Source organism: Euleptes europaea, chromosome 1 (assembly GCF_029931775.1).
Source record: "Euleptes europaea isolate rEulEur1 chromosome 1, rEulEur1.hap1, whole genome shotgun sequence".
NCBI lineage: Eukaryota > Metazoa > Chordata > Lepidosauria > Squamata > Sphaerodactylidae > Euleptes > Euleptes europaea.
In genome coordinates, this window is record NC_079312.1 from 19197392 (window position 1) to 19218737 (window position 21346).

Below are 21346 nucleotides of genomic sequence, written 5' to 3' on the forward strand. Positions count from 1 at the left end.
AGACATTCATGAACGGGAGAGGGAGGGCGGGAGAAGCAGCTCTTATTGATTTCAGAATTGACTTACATGGAGATCAGGGTTTGGCTGAGCAGGCAAATCAAAACGGTTTCCCCTCACTCTTCACCCTGGGGCAGGGACCTCAGATAGACACCCCAATGTTAAGGTCGCTACTAACTGCCAGCTCATATTTCAGCTTCTGCTTCCTTTTGCTTCTCCGGAAACAAAGGTTTGGGTTTCAGACCTCAGCTCACTGATAAGCAAACCACTAAATTCTTAACAGGTGTAGTGCTTCTTTGAATCAGATAACAAAGTGTGTTAATCCAAAGTCCAAACTATATATATACACACACACTCCTTTTGCCACTATGATCCGAGCAAAAAAATTTTATCTGAGAAAATGGACAAAGGCTGCTGCTTGCCTCCAAAGCAAAATCAGTCCCATAACTCTTTAATAAGGCCAAGCTTTTGAGTGCTCCAAAACTCTTCATTAGGCTGGACAAAGTAAAATAAAACTAAATTAAAATAAAGCAGTGAAGTACTGGGGAAACCCTATTTCTGGCTCTACTTTTATGGCCTCTTGTCTACTTTCTGTCTAGAATGCACGGCAGTTTGGAATAGATAAAGTGAGGTTGGGTGGAGCTGGTACTGGCCTATACCTTTATCCTTCTGGGAATAAGAAGGAACAATGGCTGTCTCCCACTGAAAATATAAAAAAGAGCAGCTGATCGAATGTCTAATACCACTTAGAATACACACAGGACCCTCGGGAGCTTACAGCTGAGGGGAAATCATGATAGTCTTTATAACAGCAGTGCTGAAGAGTAATGTCAGATAATGCCCTTGGTAATGAGTCAACAGCAACCACATTGGATAATACTACTTGGTGGTGATGTAATCGATTCCTCTTGAGCTCCCCACACAGGAACATAGGAGAAGAAGGAAGATCAAAAGTCCTGTACCCATCTTCCAGCCTCCCCACAGACCAGATGTCACTCTTCCTATTCACAGAATTTTTGGCAAACCCCACAGAACATTTCTCCTCACTTCCCATACTGACTTCCCAGAAACGTTTGCCTCCTCTGAATCCCTTACGTCCTAGCACTATAGGACAATTCTCAAATCTCTCAGGAATGCCGCACAAATGCTGACAATTTTCTCCTGTTCTCACTTTTTTTTATCCTCAAACACAATGAAGTAGGGATAAGCTGTGTCTGGATCTAAAGTCGTATTTGTTGATGGAGAGAAATGAGAGGAGAGGCTGAGATGGCAATTACCTTCACTTTGAGCACAGCGAATCCTGTGAACATCCTGAAGCTCGAAATGAATTTTGGGGCTTCTAGCTTTTGTTTCGGATGAGTTATGCCCGCCCCAGACAACGGTTGCTTCCAAATTAAGAAGCCCTGTGTGTGTGTTTGCATGTGTAGATATCTTGGGCTAGGATATTCCAATTTCCTTCACCTTTAGCACTGTAATTCCCTAACCCTAACTTGTCTTGTTTTAAAGTTATTTTTTAAAGTGCTAGGTGGGCCAACTCTGCCTTGGGAAATTCCTGGAAATTTGGGGGCAGTACTTGGAAGGGACTTCCTTTTCCCCTAGGCTCTATGGCGGGGTCCCCAACCTTTCTGAGCCTATGGGCACTTTGGGAATTCTGACACAGCATGATGGGCACAGCCACAAAATGCAGCTTACCTTCAGTCACACAGTAAAAATCTTGTGCTGTGGTGGCAGCTGCTGTCAAAGTAAGGTTGCCAGGTCCCCCCTCTCCTCCAACAGGAGGTTTGGGGGCAGAGATGGGGGATCACACATGAGCGGCCGTGCGTGATGCAATTACGTAACTTCTGGTTTACACCTGGAAGCCCTGGATTGTGATGGGGCCACTTATACCACTCCAAAGCAGCCGTTTTCGCCAGAGAAAATGACCTCTGTAGTCTGGCGATCAGTTGTAATTCCAGGAGAACCAGAAAGCTGGCAATTCTACTTGGCATAATTCTGTGCGGGAAACAAATAAAAGTGCCCCCAAAATGTTCTTTGGGCCACTCTTATTTACTAAAAATGTATTTGTTAAAAAGAATATCCAATTAAAGCTCCTTTAATAAATTTTCAGCCTTCCACAGCTGCTCTTCATTTTAAAACAGTTAGATTTGAGTCTAGTAGCACCTTAGAGGCCAACCAGATTTTCAGGGTAAGCTTTCAAGAGTCTAAGCTCACTTAGACAGTAGGGATGTCTGACGAAGAGCTTTGACTCTCAAACACTCATGCCCTGAACATCTTTTTGGTCTCTCAGGTGCTTTTGGACTCAAATCTAACCAATATGGCTGTGTGTTGTGTGTTAAGTGCCATCAAGTTGCTTCCGACTCATGGCGACCCTATGAATGAAAGTCCTCCAAAATGTCCTATCTTTGACAGCCTCGCTCAGATCTTGCAAACTGAAGGCTGTGGCTTCCTTTATTGAGTCAATCCATCTCTTGTTGGGTCTTCCTCTTTTCCTGCTGCCCTCAACTTTTCCTATCATGACTGTCTTTTCCAGTGACTCTTGTTGTCTCATGATGTGACCAAAATATGATAGCCTCAGTTTAGTCATTTTAGCTTCTAGGGTCAGTTCAGGCAACCAATATGGCTACCCTCTGAAATTATCTTCATTAAAAAGAATTATTGGGGGTGGTTGACTACAGTGTTTGTCTTCCTACTGGCATTCACTTACCGACAAGAACCCTTGTTACCAGAGGTCTCCGGCTTATTTGACCACATTAACAGCCAGAAGAGGTAGAGTGGAAAGCTAAAATGGCCCTGAGAGGGAAGGTCGTAGTGGCCCCTAATAGTCTTCTGATTAGATTGAAGGGCAGAGCCGAAGGGTGCATAACTGACAGGCACTGGTGCCTGATCCTAACCTTGCCAGAAACCTTGCCAAATCCCAGAGGGTGTATCAAAAAACAGTAGTAGGCTCTAAATACAAGATGACACTGTATAATTAGAATAAGCACAAACAGTGAAGGACAATATATACAAAAGCAGTCAATGAAATTGACAAAAAAAAAGCAAGTCTCAAGCAAGAAACAAGGTGTGCCCAAAACATTAAACCAAAATAATACAAAGTACTTCAAACTTGCAAACTATGCTACACAGCAGAAAACAGGTCATGCATGCTCAACAAAGTTCATTCTGAGTGGAACATCTCACTCAAAAAAGCCATGGGTGTCAGCTTGGCTGGACGCTTTTCCTGGTACAGTTTGTCAAGCAAAAAAACGTTGGAAACGCCTTTCCGGATAAATCACAGTGCTTTCACCACTAAAAAGTGGCTTCATCAGCCTTCAAGGATTCCGATAACGAACGAGACTCTGGCATGCTAACTAGTTATGCGACCCCCGAGCAATATATGAAATAGACTGTGAATGATTGTAATTCTTGTTCATCAGCCTTCAAGATTTACAATCATTCACAGTCTATTTGTCCTTCACTGTTTGTGCTTATTCTAATTATACAGTGTCATCTTGTATTTAGAGCCTACTACTGATTTTTGATACAGCTTAGCTTTACAGTTGTAGTGAGTCTTTCTCACTCCAAACCCCAGAGGGTAGCTGTGTTAATCTGCTACAGGAAAAACCTTCATGTAAGAACCTGGATGGCCCAGGCTAGTCTGATCTCGTCAGATCTCAGAAGCTAAGCAGGGTCAGCCCTGGTTAGTATTTGGACGGGAGACCACAAAGGAATACCAGGGTTGCTGTGCAAAGGAAGGCACTGGCAAACTACCTCTGTTAGTCTCTTGCCATGAAAACCCCAAAAGGGGCCGCCATAAGTCGGCTGCGACTTGACGGCACTTTACACACACACAAGAGTCTGATGGCACCTTAAAAGGTAAAGGTCCCCTGTGCAAGCACTGGGTCATTCCTGACCCATGGGGTGACGTCACATCCCAATGTTTCCTAGGCAGACTTTGTTTACGGAATGTTTTGCAAGTGCCTTCCCGTCATCTTCCCTTTACCCCCAGCAAGCTGGGTACTCATTTTACCGACCTCGGAAGGATGGAAGGCTGAGTCAACCTTGAGCCGGCTACCTGAAACTGACTCCCATTGTGAGCAGAGCTTGGACTGCAGTACTGCAGCTTACCACTCTGTGCCACAGGGCTCTTGATGGCACCATAACAAAAGTTTATTCCGGAAGCAGCTTTTGTGGATTACAGCCTGTTTCTCCAGATGCAATATGCAGAACCTCACTCTGCCATAATTTTATGCAAGCAACTGGAAAAAAACAAGCAGAAGGTGCAAAGGTGGTCATGAGATGGAAGAAAAATTGGGTGCAAAGAACTGAGCAAAATTAAAATCTAAACTCTGAAACACACTGAGACCATTCCTCAGAGATGCTAAATCACAAATCCCTGTTACAGACCCAGGATTTGCTTAAAAGTCAGATAAAAAGCCCAAACCCCTGTTGTTGTTATTGTGGGGGGTGGAAACATAGGATGAAAACTTCTAGTGTTTCCCAAGTCAGCAGCTTCATGCTATACCATCCCAGGGCAGTTTCTTTTTTGGGGGGGGGGGAGGGGGAGAGAAGATATGCCTAGTTCCCCACTCCACCCTTTGCTTTTTTATGGTGCTTGAATTCTGAGTAAAAATATAACTGCTTTGGACATACATGCCATGCATCTGAGGCTTATATTGGAATAGGTTGTTTTGGGCCTTAAGGTGCAACCGGACTGTTTAAATTGAAATGTTCCTCTTTCTAAGCAACCATTAACAATTAGAGAGAGGCTAAAAGTTTGCAGCTGACGTTTTGGAGCTCAAAACCAAGAGGTTCAGGCTGTGTATGTGAAAACTTTTTGTTAAGGTCCCCCTCTTCAATCCCATACACACTTACCCAGGAGTAAGCCCCACTGACTATAAAAGCATTTACTTCTGAGAAGACTTGCCTGGGATTACACTGCTCCTTCACCCTTTTTGCTTTACTCTGTGAAACTCTGGCAGCACTGATGACTGGCCCAGCAGCCAATTTTGGGTGCTCTTCCTCCCCCAGCTCTGCCCTGCTGGAAACTTCCATATGCCAAAACTGAACATGCAAGGGAGAGACAGTGGGGCAGAGTAGAGTTCTTTGGCTGGGAGGTGTTTGCAATGCCGTTTTATTTCTCTGGGACTGCAGCTCTGCTTTTTGCTCCATGCTGGGCTAGGTCCTGCAATCCATGAAGCCCTCACTTATTGCACATGAAGCCCAGGCTTTATCCCTTCACCAGAAACCTCATCTGTCTCTGCTCCTGGGGTGTGTGGAACTTGACCAGATAAGAACAACACCCTCGCCTTCCCCAGCACCACAATCAACACAAGCCCAAGCCTGATCCTCAAAGCCATCTACAACCACTACTGCAATGTTCTCCTCCAAATGCTTGCTTGGAAATGAGCACTACTGAGACCCAAGGGGATTTACTCACAAAGAAGGGAAGAGAGAATTGCAGCCTTCATTTTCCATGCCTAAATGGCAATTATAATTCTGTCAGCAATTTCAGGTGGCGCAGGGTGGTAAGCTGCAGTACTGCAGTCAAAAGCTCTGCTCACGACCTGAGTTCGATCCCAACGAAAGTTGGTTTCAGGTAGCCGGCTCAAGGTTGACTCAGCCTTCCATCCTTCCGAGGCCGGTCAAATGAGGACCCAGCTGGGTTTCTGCAGGAGATCTTCCTCTAATACTTTTAAAGGACATACCAAGACATTTACTCTCACAGAGGAACAATTACAAAGAATTTGTGTCTGTTTTGAAAGCTATGGTATTAAATATCGTTGGATTATGCCACAAGGCTTGGCCTTCACTTACAAAGAAATGAAAATGACAATCTTATCACCAACAGATGTGGGAAAATTTTTGAGGAAATATAAGACAGAACTTAAAGGATTAACCTTGGAACAAAAGGAAGAGGAAGAAGAAGAAGAAGAGGAATCACAGGGAGCAGAAAAAGAATTTGTTTCATTCTACACTAAGTTATACCAGAAAGAAAATATCTCAAAAAAGAAAATAGACAAGTTTTTAAATTCAATACAGATGAATGTCCTTTCAACAACCCAACAAGAATGGATAGATGCTCCAATTACAAAGGAGGAACCACAAGAAGCAATAATGAAACAAAAAACGGATAAGACACCAGGACCAGATGGAATTACTGCACTATTTTATAAAACATTCAGTGACAATTTAGTGAATTTTTTTGTATTACTTTGTAATACAATTTTGGATAAGGGAGCATCCCCAGAGACTTGGTCTCATGCATTTATATCGTTGATACCTAAGGAAGGAAGAGATCCAGAAAAAACATCAAACTATAGACCTATTTCGCTGTTAAATGTGGATTATAAGATCTATGCTTCGGTCTTATCGAATAGGATAAAGCATTTTATTAAGGACCTTATACATGAAGGCCAAGCAGGTTTTGTTCCAGGAAGGCAAATTAAAGATAATATAAGAGTTTTATTAGACTCATTGGAATATTATGACCAGAATATTCAACAAACGGCGGCCTTTGTATTTCTGGACGCAGAGAAAGCTTTTGATATGGTCTCCTGGGATTTTATGAAAAAGATATTGGAAAAATTAAATTTTGGAGACCGCTTCTTGAGAGGTATATTGGCCATATACACATCCCAACAGGCAAAAATTTTGGTGAATGAATCGATGTCTGATAATTGTTCAATTAAGAAAGGAACCAGACAAGGATGTCCCCTGTCTCCATTATTATTTTTGTTGGTGTTGGAATCACTATGTTGTAAGCTAAGGAGTATGGAGGACATTCGCGGATTAAAAATTAAAAAACATGAATTCAAATTGAGAGCATTCACGGATGACCTTCTGTTAATTTTGGAGAACCCAACACAATCAATTAAGATATTGCTGGAAACTTTGGACGACTTTGGAAATGTATCGGGGTTTAAAGTTAACCAAGAAAAAACAAAGACAATATTTAAGAATCTACCAGAAACAGAACAGCAGGAATTTATATCATATACAGGTTGGGAGAAGGCTAATAAGGTCAAATATTTGGGAATCTGGATCTCTGCAAAGAATAAAGAATTGATAACTAATAACTATCTTAAATTATGGGATAAAATGACATGATCATTTGGTCAAATAAAAAGCTGTCACTTTTGAGACGTATATCAACAGTCCAAATGAATATTTTACCAAGGATGCTTTTCTTATTCCAAAATTTGCCTATAATATCACATGTTAAATATTTTGATACTTGGAGGAAAGATGTATTAAATTTCATCTGGCAAGGGAAAAAGCCGAGGATTGCTTATAAACACTTGGTGGACTCTAAAGTTAGAGGAGGTTTAGCATTACCTAATTTTCAACTCTATGCTGAAGCGGCCACTTTAGTATGGCTAAAGGACTGGATGAACTTATCTAACTCGCGTTTGTTAGATCTTGAAGGTTTTAACAATATAAGTGGATGGCATGGCTATTTGTGGTATGGTAAAATCAAGATACAAGCATCATTTCGTAACCATATAATCAGATCCTCCTTATTTCATATTTGGGTGAGATATAAACATATTCTTGAACCAGTAACACCGATGTGGATATCACCTCAAGAAATGTTGACATTACGCCCACTTAGATTGGACAAATTTATCACCTACCAAGAGTTAATTAACTGGGAAGGAAAAAAAAGCTCACTAAAAGACTTTCAGTTACTTAAAGACGATTTACAATGGCTTCAATATCATCAAATTAAATCAGTATTTACACAAGATAAGAAGAACGGATTTTCTAAAGAAAAATCGCCTTTTCACAGGATGTTATTAGATAATAACACTCAACTGATCTCTAAAATGTATAATCTTCTTTTAACAATTTATTGTGAGCAGGAAATAATTAAACCAACAATGATTAACTGGGCTCAAATTGTGGGACATGATATTGCCTTAAACAAATGGGAAAGATTATGGGCGAAAGACCTGAAAGGAATAAATGCGCAGTCAATTCGAGAAAAAATATATAAAATGATGTATAGATGGCATTTGACACCTAAGAAGGACTTTTCTGATTTATGCTACAACAGCGGCAAGATTGTTCTTTGCAGCGAAATGGAAAGGGGCAGAAATCCCAGGGAAAAAAGACTGGATTTTGAAAATGTTTGAACTGGTGGAAATGGCAAAACTTACAGCCATTTTAAATCAAAAAGACAATGTACGATTTATGGGGGAATGGGAGGCTTGGATGAAATATTGTGAATATGAATTAGGACTGGGGAAAATGGAAGACTACCTTTTAATCTGATCTAAACAATACTATTAATATTAAGAACTAAAATTAATTATACTAATAGAATATGTTATATGAAATTTAACTGAGATATAAGAAGATCAGACCAATTACGATGGGTTAGAATACTTTATTAAGAGGCGGACGGAGGTGATGGGGAAGTCGAAAAATTTTCAGTTATTTGGTAGTTTATAACATATATAAGAAATTACAACATCTAGTTAGGATTTAGAATTACATGTTACCATTATTGTTTGTTAATATGGGAAATTTGTATTATAAAATCCAATAAAATTTAAAAATTTAAATTTAAATGAGTCAGCAGTGTGATGCTGTAACTAAACAGGCAAATGCAGTCTTGGGCTGCATCAACAGAAGTATAGTGTCCAGATCACGCAAAGTGATGGTATCGCTTTACTCTGCTCTGGTTAGACCTCAACTAGAGTACTGTGTTCAGGTTTGGGCACCACAATTTAAGAAAGATGTAGACAAGCTGGAATGTGTCCAGAGAAGGGCAACAAAGATGGTGAGGGGTCTGGAGACCAAGTCCTATGAGGAAAGGTTGAAGGAGCTGGGTATGTTAAGCCTGAAGAGGAGAAGACCGAGAGGAGATATAACCATGTTCAAGTACCGTATATACTCGAGTATAAGCCGAGTTTTTCAGCCCAAAAAAAGGGCTAAAAAAAGCCAACTCGGCTTATACGCGGGTCAATACGGTAGGGTAGGGGAGGAGGGAGGAGGGAGGAGGAAAACCTACCATTGCCGCCATCCTTCGCTGTTGGCCCACTCGCGTTCCCGCGGCCTGGGAGCGGCCAGCGGGGCCTGCCTGGGAGCAGGCAGGCCTCGCCGCCGCCCCCGCCTGCCGCCGCCCCGCTCTCCTGGGAACGGCCAGCGGGGCCTGCCTGCTCCTAGGCAGGCCTCGCCGCCGCCCCCGCCGCCCCTGCCGCCTCCCCGCTCGCCTTCCCGCGGCCAGCGGGGCCTGCCTGGAAGCAGGCAGGCCTCGCCGCCGCCCCCGCCGCCCCCGGCCCGCTCTCCTGGGAGTGGCCAGCGGGGCCTGCCTGCTCCTAGGCAGGCCTCGCCGGCGCCCCCGCCGCCCCCGCCGCCTCCCCGCTCGCCTTCCCCCGGCCAGCGGGGCCTGCCTGGAAGCAGGCAGGCCTCGCCGCCGCCCCCCCCCCGTCGCCGGCCCGCTCTCCTGGGAGCGGCCAGCGGGGCCTGCCTGCTCCCAGGCAGGCCTCGCCGCCGCCCCCACCGCCCCCCCCCCGCCGCCGGCCCTTCTCCTGGGAGCGGCCAGCGGGGCCTGCCTGCTCCCAGGCAGGCCTCGCCGCCGCTACCCGCCCCCCCCCGCCCCCCCCCCCGCCGCCGGCCCGCTCTCCTGGGAGCGGCCAGCGGGGCCTGCCTGCTCCCAGGCAGGCCTCGCCGCCGCCCCCGCCGCCTCCCCGCTCGCCTTCCCGCGGCCTGGGAGCGGCCAGCGGGGCCTGCCTGCTCCCAGGCAGGCCTCGCCGCCGCCCCCCCCCGCCCCCCCCCGCCGCCGGCCCTTCTCCTGGGAGCGGCCAGCGGGGCCTGCCTGCTCCCAGGCAGGCCTCGCCGCCGCCCCCGCCGCCTCCCCGCTCGCCTTCCCGCGGCCTGGGAGCGGCCAGCGGGGCCTGCCTGCTCCCAGGCAGGCCTCGCCGCCGCCCCCCCCCGCCCCCCCCGCCGCCGGCCCTTCTCCTGGGAGCGGCCAGCGGGGCCTGCCTGCTCCCAGGCAGGCCTCGCCGCCGCCCCCGCCGCCTCCCCGCTCGCCTTCCCGCGGCCTGGGAGCGGCCAGCGGGGCCTGCCTGCTCCCAGGCAGGCCTCGCCGCCACCCCCGCCGCCCCCCCCCCGCCCCCCCCCGCCGCCGGCCCTTCTCCTGGGAGCGGCCAGCGGGGCCTGCCTGCTCCCAGGCAGGCCTCGCCGCCGCTACCCGCCCCCCCGCCCCCCCCCCCGCCGCCGGCCCGCTCTTCTGGGAGCGGCCAGCGGGGCCTGCCTGCTCCCAGGCAGGCCTCGCCGCCGCCCCCGCCGCCTCCCCGCTCGCCTTCCCGCGGCCTGGGAGAGGCCAGCGGGGCCTGCCTGCTCCCAGGCAGGCCTCGCCGCCGCCCCCCCCCCCGCGCCCCCCCGCCGCCGGCCCTTCTCCTGGGAGCGGCCAGCGGGGCCTGCCTGCTCCCAGGCAGGCCTCGCCGCCGCTACCCGCCCCCCCCGCCCCCCCCCGCCGCCGGCCCGCTCTCCTGGGAGCGGCCAGCGGGGCCTGCCTGCTCCCAGGCAGGCCTCGCCGCCGCCCCCGCCGCCTCCCCGCTCGCCTTCCCGCGGCCTGGGAGCGGCCAGCGGGGCCTGCCTGCTCCCAGGCAGGCCTCGCCGCCGCCCCCGCCGCCCCCCCGCCCCCCCCCGCCGCTGGCCCTTCTCCTGGGAGCGGCCAGCGGGGCCTGCCTGCTCCCAGGCAGGCCTCGCCGCCGCTACCCGCCCCCCCCCGCCCCCCCCCGCCGCCGGCCCGCTCTCCTGGGAGCGGCCAGCGGGGCCTGCCTGCTCCCAGGCAGGCCTCGCCGCCGCCTCCCCACTCGCCTTCCCGCGGCCTGGGAGCGGCCAGCGGGGCCTGCCTGGGAGCAGGCAGGCCTCGCCGCCGCCCCCGCCCCCCCCGCCGCCCCCCCCGCCGCCGGCCTGGGAGCGGCCTGCGGGGCCTGCCTGCTCCCAGGCAGGCCTCGCCACCGCCCCCGCCGCCTCCCCGCTCACCTTCCTGCGGCCTGGGAGCGGCCAGTGGGGCCTGCCTGGGAGCAGGCAGGCCTCGCCGCCGCCCCCCCCCCGCCGCCCCCCCCGCCGCCGGCCTGGGAGCGGCCTGCGGGGCCTGCCTGCTCCCAGGCAGGCCTCGCCGCCGCCCCCGCCGCCTCCCCGCTCACCTTCCTGCGGCCTGGGAGCGGCCAGTGGGGCCTGCCTGGGAGCAGGCAGGCCTCGCCGCCGCCCCCCCCCCCGCCGCCGGGCCCGCGAGGGTTCCTCCGGCCGGCAGGGGCCTCCTGCAGGGCCGGCAAGGCCGCGCCGCCATCCCCGCCGGGCCCGCGAGGGTTCTTCCGGCCGGCAGCGGCCTCCTGCAGGGCCGGGAAGGCTGCGCCGCTGCTTCCTGCCGCCGCTTCTCCTGGTGAGTAGGGGGTTCAGGGGCTCTTCCCCCTCCCCCCCTTGAATGGCACTGGGGTCGGGGTGGGTTGGGGTGGGTTGGGAGGTCCCGGGAGGCCGGTGGGAGGGCGACCTGGGGCAGGGGCAAGATCTTCCCTGCGCTCTAAAATGGCGGCCGCCATTTTAGAGCGCAGCTTTACCAGAAAAGGGAATTTCTTATTGACCCTCGGCTTATATGCGGGTCAATAAGAAATTCCCTTTTCTGGCCTCAAGTTTGGGGGGGTCGGCTTATACTCGGGTCGGCTTATACCCGAGTATATACGGTACTTGAAGGGCTGTCATATAGAGGATGGTGCCGAGTTGTTTTCTGTTGCTCAAGAAGGTCGGACCGGAACCAATGGGTAGAAATTAAATCAAAGGAGTTTCCGTCTGGACATTAGGAAGAATTTTCTAACAGTGAGAGCGGTTCCTCAGTGGAACAGGCTTCCTCGGGAGGTGGTAAGCTCTCCTTCCCTGGAGGTTTTAAAGAAGAGGTTAGATGGCCATCTGTCAGCAATGCTGATTCTGTGACCTTAGGCAGATGATGAGAGGGAGGGCATCTTGGCCATCTTCTGGTCACTAGGGGTGTGGAGGGGGGAGGTAGTTGTGAATTTCCTGCATTGTGCAGGGGGTTGGACTTGATGGCCCTGGTGGTCCCTTCCAACTCTATGATTCTATGACTCCGTCCCTTTCCCTGTCAGTTCAACTTGATGGGAAAGCAAGTTCCTGTCCTTGTAATCACTCAGGAAAGAAATAATATCGGGCTGGGGTGAAGCACTGAGCCATTTGATGTGTGCATGCTTGTGCACAATTCACAAGCAATGAAAGTGTATCCCAAGAAAACAAACCCCTTGAATTTAGCTCTTCTACTGCAAACCAGCATGGCTACCCACATGAAACTATATCCTCATCTGGGCCTTTCAGGAGAGGAGGAGGTAAGATTGAGCCACAAAGTGGCCCTGCAGGACATGGGCCTTCCAGGATTCTTCCCAGTCTACCCAGCTCTCCAGAGTAAGACACACATTCTAACTCCTATCACCAGATCGGTTATCCAAACTTCAAAGGAAATAAATGATTCAGGTATGAAAGAAAGCTGATTTCAATACATTTAGGGAACTACTGGGTGTGATCTCGTGGGTGAGAATATTGAATGAGAAGGGAGTACATGAAGGATGGGAAATTCTAAAAAGGGAGATATTGAAGGCGCAATTTCAATCATTTCCCACGAGGAGAAAAAAAGGTAGAGGTTTGAAGAAACCAGGGTGGATGTCTAAATAACTTTAGGTTGAGATAGGATTTAAGAAGGGCATGTACAAGAAGTGGAAAAAGGGAGGAATCAACAAGGAGGAATTCAAGTAGCCGGCACATGTAGGGAGAAAGTCAGGAAGGCTAAAGTGCAGAATGAGCTCCAGCTAGCCAGGGAAGTTAAAGAAAACTAAAAAGGGTTTTTTGGTTATGTCCATCACAAAAAGAAGATCAAGGTAACGATCGGGTCATTGCGTGGAGAGGAGGGTGAGTTATTAACAGGGGAGGCAGAAAAGGCAGAATTACTTAACTCCTTTTTTGTATCAGTCTTCTCCCAAAAGGGGAATAGTGCTCAACAAGGCAATAATGGAGCAGAGGACGCAACAGGGGAATTGCAGCATGGTGTAGACACTGAGATAGTACAGGAATACCTGGCTACTCTCAATGAATTCAAGTCTCCGGGGCCGGATGAACTGCATCCAAGGGTGTTAAAAGAACTGGCTGAAGTGATTTCAGAACCACTGGCAATAATCTTTGAGAATTCATGGAGAAGTTCCAGCAGACTGGAGGTCCCCATCTTTAAAAAGGGGGAAAAAGAAATCCCAAACAATTATCGCCCAGTCAGCCTGACATCAATACCAGGTAAACACTAGAGCAGCTAATTAAACAGACGGTCTGTAAGCACTTAGAAAGAAATGCCGTGATCACTGACAGTCAACATGGGTTTCTCAAAAACAAGTTATGCCAAACTAATCTCATATCTTTTTTTTGAAAGAGTGACAAGTATGGTAGATGAAGGGTACCTTGATTTCAGTAAAGTCTTTGATAAAGTCCCCCATGAACTTCTTGAAACAAAGCTAGTAAAATGTGGGCTGGACACTGCTACTGTTAGGTGGATTGGTAATTGGTTGACCAACCGAACCCAAAGGGTGCTCATTAATGGCACAACTTCATCCTGGAGAGGAGTGACCAGTGGGGTGCCACAGGGGTCTGTCCTGGGACAGGTACTATCGAATATTTTTATAAATGACTTGGATGATGAGATAGAGAGCATGCTAATCAAATTTGCAGATGACACCAAGTTAGGAGAGGTAGTTAATACCCTGGAGGATAGGGTCAGAGTTCAGAATGACCTTGATAGACTGGAGAGCTGGGCCATAAGTAATAAAATGGATTTCAGTAGGGAGAAGTGTAAGGTAATTCACCTAGGCAGAAACAACATAAGGCACAGGTACAGGATGGGAGAGAGTTGGCTGGACAACAGTACATGTGAAAGAGATCTGGGAGGCTTAGTGGACCACAAACTGAACATGAGTCAACAGTGTGATATGGCGGCTAAGGCGGCCAATGCAATTCTGGGCTGCATCAATAGGAATATTGGGTCTAGATCAAGGGAAGTAATACTACCACTGTATGCTGCATTGGTCAGACCTCACTTGGAATACTGTGTCCAGTTTTGGACTCCACAATTTAAGAAGGATGCTGACAAGTTGGAGCGTGTCCAGAGGAGGACCACCAGAATGGTCAAAGGTCTGGAACCCATGCCCTATGAGGAGAGACTTAGGGAGTTGGGTTTGTTTATAGAAGAGAACGTTGAGGGGAGACATGATAGCCATGTTTAAATATTTGAAGGGATGTCATGTTGATGAGGGAACTAGCTTGTTCTCTGTTGCTTCAGAGACTAGGACACGGAGTAATGGATTTAAACTAAGAGAAAAGCGATTCCACCTAAACATTAGGAAGACCTTCCTGACGGTGAGGGCTGTTCGATGGTGGAATGCACTGCCTCGGAGGGTGGTGGAGTCCCCGTTTTTGGAGGTCTTTAAGCAGAGGCTGGATGGCCATCTGTCAGGAGTGCTTTGATTGTGGGATCCTGCATGGTGGGGGGAGGGTTGGAGTCACTGGGGATGTGGGGGGGAGGTAGTTGTTAATTTCCTGCATTGGGCAGGGGTTGGACTAGATGACCCTGGTGGTCCCTTCCAACTCTATGATTCTAGGATTCTAAAAACAGCAAAAAACCTGACCCTGTTGATACTTTCCCCATTTTCTTTACTGTGAATTTTACCATTATTACAATATTAACAGCAAGAAAACGCAGAAAACAAAGAATATCAGTTTCATTCATCACTGTCAAATCCCTTCTCAATTAGTTCTTATGGTTCCATTAACTATAACAAAAACGGTCACTGATATGTTTATAGCTAATGTGCCTGTTCACATTTCCACAGAAAACCTATTCACTCTTCTGTTTGTTTCCCCAATTGTAGAATCAGGCCTGATTCATTACACAACTCTTCCTTATTATCTTAGCCTTCATGTGGATTTTCTGACATAGGAATGTCAAAGGACAGCAGCTGTGACAGCTCTATGGTTGGTGAAAGCTTTGTTTACATGGTTTATCCCCAGCGTGAACCCTTTGATGCGAACTGAGGGTTCGGCCTGTACTGAAGCTCTTTCCACATTCCATGCACTTATATAGTTTCTCCCCTGTATGCGTTCTGTGGTGCCGACTAAGGCTTGATCGTCGACTGAAACTCTTTCCACAGTCCAAACAGTTATATGGTTTCTCTCCTGTGTGACGTCTTTGGTGATGACTAAGACTTGAACTTTGACTGAAACTCTTTCCACAGTCCAAACAGTTATATGGTTTCTCCCCTGTATGCGTTCTGTGGTGCTGACGAAGGGTTGAACTTTGACTGAAACTCTTTCCACAGTCCAAACAGTTATATGGTTTCTCCCCTGTATGCGTTCTGTGGTGCTGACTAAGGGTTGAACTTCGACTGAAACTCTTTCCACAGTCCAAACAGTTATATGGTTTCTGTCCTGTATACATTCTGTCGTATTGACTAAGGCTTGATCTGTGACTGAAACTCTTTCCACAGTCCAAACAGTTACATGGTTTCTCCCCTGTGTGACTTCTTTGGTGATAAGTAAGGCTTTTTCTGTTACGGAAACTCTTTCCACACTCCAGGCATTCATACGGTTTCTCCCCTGTATGCATTCTGTGGTGCCGACTAAGGCTTGATCTGTGACTGAAACTTTTTCCACAGTCCAAACAGTTATATGGTTTCTCCCCAGTGTGACTTCTTTGGTGAGAAGTAAGGTCACATTTATGACAGAAACTCTTCCCACACTCCAGGCATTCGTACGGTTTCTCCTCCATATGAATCATTTGGTGACTAGTAAGATTGCTTCTTGCAGTGAAGCTCTTTCCACACTCCAAGCATTTATATGGTTTCTCCCCTGTGTGTAACCGTTGATGACAAGCTAGCTTGTCATTCCTACGGAAGCTCTTTCCACACTCCAAGCATGTGTATGGTTTTTCCCTAGTGTGAATCCTTTGGTGAAAAGTAAGTTTTCCGCTCTGACTGCTTCCTTCATTCTTCCTTCTCTGCATACTCTTTGGTCTTTCTGGATTCCCAGCTTTTTTTTCTTCAGCTGCCAAATCCTCTTTGTTTCCCAGGAAGAATCCACTTGGTTTTCTTTCTTCTCCTACAAGAAATCAAAAACAAACCTAATAAGAGCCCTGAGGAACAACCATAAAAAAGAGTTCTGAATGTAGAATTCTCATAGGGCTGCAGAAGCCTCTATAACAGTGATGGCGAACCTTTTAGAGACTGAGTGCCCAAACTGCAACCCAAAACCCACTTATTTATTGCAAAGTGCCAACACGGCAATTTAACCTGAATACTGAGGGTTTAGTTTAGAAAAAACAATTCATACATTAACATCCAGACTATTGAAACAGAACAAGCTTAGCCTCCAGCTAAGCCACGCTGTGAGCTATGCTCCCCTCCAACCTAGCTCCTCTCCAACCCCACCACGGGAATCACCTTTGCCACAGACAACAGGCTGCTGTCCGCGCCGCACCCTCACGCCGCATGTGAGCCGCCCTGCCACATGTGACGGGAGGGAGGAAGCGCTCCCATTGGGCTGCTGGGCAGAGGGGTGGGTGATGTGAGAAATGCTCTCAGAAGCGCGTGGAGATGATGAGGGAGCAGCCTGGCCCTGCGTCCCTCTGGCTTTCTAGTAACGAACTCAGGCGAACTCTGTTCTGGGGCGATGGCGTGCGTGCCCACAGAGAGGGCTCTGAGTGCCCCCTCTGGCACGCGTGCCATAGGTTCGCCACCACTGCTCTATAACCACTCATTAGCAGCCAAGACATTTTAGAAGGGAAAAAGTAGGGAGCAGAGCTGCGGGGGTGGGGGGGGATAATTACTCTCCAGATCCAAGAAAAAAGCATTGTTTCCTTCCTGTACATGTTACAGAAAAAGAGAAAAAAGACTATCTACATTTGGATTTCATGTCTAACTAGAGGAAAACAATCAACGCAGACGCTGCCTCTTGCAGAACAACACTTGGCTTTCATTCTCTACTTTCCTCCTTCCTGATGCACACAAGTGTCTTCCTGATCCTGCCACTTTTCCCACAGAGAAATTGGCAAGAGCCACACTTCCCTGCCACCAGGTGAAGGCAGAGGGATGCTTCACTGGCCTTTTCCGAAGGATTTACAGATCCAGACGGTAGAACTGAAGCAGCCATTCACACTTATGTGTAGAAGATTTTTCTTGCTCTGTTAGCAGATAATTAACAGATAATACTAGTGGGAGGGCAAGGACATCACCAAAAGGGGTTTTTTTTTTGCATGTGGCCACTGCAGGATGTGCAGGAGTGCAGAAACTAAAAGATCATTTTAGAACTAATGTAATACCAAGACTTCGAACAGAAAAGTGTTCTACAACTGTAATTGAAAGGGGGTGATTTATGTTATTTAGACTCCCTGTAATTTGATATATGTTGGAATGACTCACAGATCTGTCAAAGTAAGAATCAGTGAGCACAAGAGCTGTATAAAACTAAGAAGACTGAATGTTCTGCTGGACCTTCCACATATATAAAGATGCTTACAGAAAAGAGAATTGTTTGGGATTCACCATCTGCAAATACTGACACCTCCAGGTTTAAACTAGTCAGCAAATTGGACTTGCTGTGCATTACCAGGCTTGTGGTTTCCAGATTAACATTTTAAAGTTTCCATTCCATTTTTTTTCTTTCTTCCTCCTTCTCCTCCTTGCAAACTGTATCACATTAGAGGTACTGCATCAATATTTTGTTCTATATAATCGACGACCTAATCAGTGTGTTGATGCTAATAGATTTAGTCACTGATTGATGTTACACACACCCGGAAACATTGACAATTTTATACCAGGATAGTTCTATTTGGTTATTGATTCTTATCCCTTCGGGGGGGGGGTGTTAATATTTAATCTATGGTATAATTTAGCCTAAGGACATTTTTGTCTTCTAGACAAAACTTGTGTGAGCAAGTTACCCTGCTGCAAGACCCATGGTTGATGTTATTAGTTTACATCTGGCCACACAAGATACAAGGTATATATGGTTTCTTTTTCAAAAGAATTTCAAAAATGCTGGTTATAGCAATTATATTTGTCACATTAATCAGGCTTTCGTTTTTTCCCCTCCCTCCTCTTAAGGTTTTTTTTTATTTCAGATGTAATACCCTGTAAGGTGCATTTTCAGATGTGTTTTTAATAATATTTTGTATATTTGACCACTGAGGAAGGCCCAAGAGGCCAAAACGCGTATGGCCTTGTATTGTTCATTTATAATAAGTGTATCATCAGCTGGGCTGGATTTCTTTGTAACTGTTTCCACTGGTGGTTTTTAATATATGTAGCCTGTATTCCAGGCCTAGTGTTTTTAACAAATCTATTGTGAACACTATATAATAAAAAACTATTTTATTAGATTTTATAGTTTCCAGCTCAACCCTTGAGGCCCCCAGTTACAATCCTCTCTACCGAGGCATCACTTTTTGCTAATTTTAGAAGGACCTGCTGCTAGTGTGAAATGTTTAGACAGCACTAGGACATTCCTCTTCTATCTCTTTCCCAAGGGGATCAGCAGAACAGTGAAATGAGGCCACTAAGATATGAAAAAGAGGCCTTCTGTAGCTCAGGAAGGTCGAGGAATGACGACCACACTGCATACAAAATTATCCTTTTTATCTACTCTGATGAAAAAGAGCCCGGTTGGCACTCCTTATGGACACTACAGCAGTGTCTATAATACTTCATATTTATCATTCTTTTAATTAAGCCCGTCCTCTCAGAAGCTCAGGGCCACATATACAATTCTTCCTCTCAGCATTTTATGCTCACTATAACCTTGAGGAGGTTAACTGGAGAAGGGCCCTGTGAGGTTTACGGCTGAATTCGGGGCTTGAATCTGGGTTTCTCCCATCTGTTTTGCACCCTAACCACTATTCCACACCAGCATGGTTTGCTGCCTTACAGGGTTTCCTCTTGACTATGGTAATAAAGTTTCCTCGCAGCCTGGACTGCGAGTCTTTCAAAATAACATCACTCTCACAGTGAATAAATACTAACAGGTTATGCATTGTCTATATCTCTAAATTGGCCATAAAGAATACTCACTCTCAGTCAGCTCTGTCGGGGTCTCCAGATATCGTTCTAAGGAACAGTCCAGTGTGTCTTTGGAAGCCAGCCCTTCCTGAGAAAACCTCTCCACCTTCATCATTCTCACAATTGAGTCTTCTTTGGGGGAAACAGAAAGAGACTACTCGCTCTGGCAAGAAAGAGAATCTAAGAAGAAAATATTTCTGTCAAGACTTAAGATTGAGCCTACAATCCTCGGTACTATCAAGAGGAACATAGATCCATTTTATATTTCAGACCCAGACAAGGCCTGTCACTACAGTAGGAAGCCTCCCGCCAGCAGCTTTGTTGGCAGAAGGTCCCAAGTTTGCTTGCTGCCTCACCAACCAATGGTGGCAGAAAATCTTTTATGCATAAAAAGACAGACAGTGGCTGGGTGCTGAGGAAGCGACATAGGGCAACTGTATAAATTACCTGAAACTCTACGGCCGTGTTGGCGAACCTATGGCACGCGTGCCAAGTCCGGCACGTCGAGCCCTCTCTGTGGGCACATGCGAGCCGGCAGGGGCTTTGAAGGGAGCACGGAGCCGTTCAAAGCCACCCCTTCCCTGGACTCCCCGCGGGCCCCCCCCTTGCCAAGCTGGGAGGAAACCTCAGTATTGAGGTTAAATTGCCATGTTTGCACTTTGCGATAAATAAGTGGGTTTTGGGTTGCAGTTTGGGCACTCGGTCTCTAAAAGGTTCGCCATCACTGCTCTACGGTTTTTCATAGCATTTCCAGTGATTCCTAGAGCTATCCTAAGTTACTTCCCAGTTTCCCTGGAGGTGACATAGCCACCGTCAATCCCCCTCCCCACTTCCAACACTCCCACTGGTTGCTGGCCTGGCAATCCTAGATCCAGACACGAAGGGATGTGATGAAGCTGCAGAGATGGCTGCCAGGAATTCCCAGAGGAAGACTGATTAATGTACTCTTGATGGAAAAAAATAGAGAACCATAATTCTCAGATTCTGAAGGGCTATTCCCTCAACGTATCACAGAAAGTACCTGTTGAGCTCATGTCCTCAGAATATTGGGCAAACATCTCCTTCACTTCTTCCAACCTAGAAATGAGGTCAGGTTTGCAGAACCAAGATCCTTTTTTGAAAAGATAAGGAAGAGAAAGTGATTATTTAGGGCTTTGCAACTATCTAACAATCATCCATCCTCCAAGAAACTTAATAGGATGCATTTTGGGGGGAAGAGAGATAAGGAACACAGAGGGATATCTTCCAGGGAATTCTTAGTATTTTCACAAAATGACTTGGGGCTTTTATCCCGCAAGCCAACTGCTTGCTTACCCAGAAAGGCCACAATCTCATTGTTCTCCAGCATCACTTCCCTGTAAAGAGCTCTCTGATCATGATCCAGGAGAGCCCACTCCTCCTCCGTGAAATACACAGCCACCTCCTCAAAGGATATGGGGCCCTGAAAGAAGGAAGGAGCATTCACTAACAACAGACAGGTCCAAGTAGGGATTATTTTGTTCTTGCAACACTTCAAGTGAGAAAAGAAAGGGGTTCACAGCCTACCTCAGTTGGACATCTTGTGCCAGCTGAAAAGCTAACTTGATAAAGAAAGGGCGACCCAGTCCCTTCCTTTCTCATCTCCATGACTTGATTCTTACTCCTCCGCAAACAGGATCCCCTCAGCAATCACTTTCTGCTGTGAGGGAAGACAAATGTATTGGGAAGATTTCCCCCTTACCATCACATTTCCCATTTAAACTTCCTTTTCCCATCTGGGAGCAACAGGGCAGCTGTTCATACAACCACCTTACAAATATACTAACAAAATATATCCGCTCACAAAGCCTTTGTACAACCAAGCCATATGTACAAGTCCATGGTCTTAAAAAAAAACCTCGAACCATTTTTACAGTTCTGCCCCACACCTTGAGTGCCCTACAGAGAGATGAAAGGTGGCGTGCAAATTCAAAAGATCGGTTTTGAAAAGATCAGGTTGAAATAAAATCAAAAGAGTATCCATCGAAACATTAGGAAGAATTTTCTAACAGTTAAGAGCGGTTCCTCAGTGGAACCGGCTTCTTCGGGAAGTGGTGAGCTCGCCTTCCCTGGCAGTTTTTAAAGCAGAGGCTAGATCAGCGGTTCTCAACCTGTGGGTCGCAACCCCTTTGGGGGGCCGAAGGACCCTTTTACAGGGGTCGCCTAAGACCATTGGAAAACTCCCTCAGACCCCGCTCAGGGCTCTTCCCCCTCCCACCCCCCTTCTCAGGTTCCCCAGACGA

The 21346-nt window shown here is 47.6% G+C and overlaps 1 protein-coding gene across 1 annotated transcript in view; it reads right to left on the minus strand.

The window, feature by feature from the left end:
* The window catches only part of LOC130473003 (zinc finger protein 883-like), a 32946-nt gene that overhangs the window by 4960 nt on the left and 6640 nt on the right, over positions 1-21346 (minus strand). The window contains exons 2-5 of the mRNA XM_056844518.1: positions 20400-20526; positions 20107-20196; positions 19098-19217; positions 15028-16128 (exon numbers count right to left, since the gene is read on the minus strand). Coding sequence (XP_056700496.1) covers positions 15028-16128; positions 19098-19217; positions 20107-20196; positions 20400-20526 — 1438 coding nt within the window. The remainder of the gene's footprint in view (positions 1-15027; positions 16129-19097; positions 19218-20106; positions 20197-20399; positions 20527-21346) is intronic.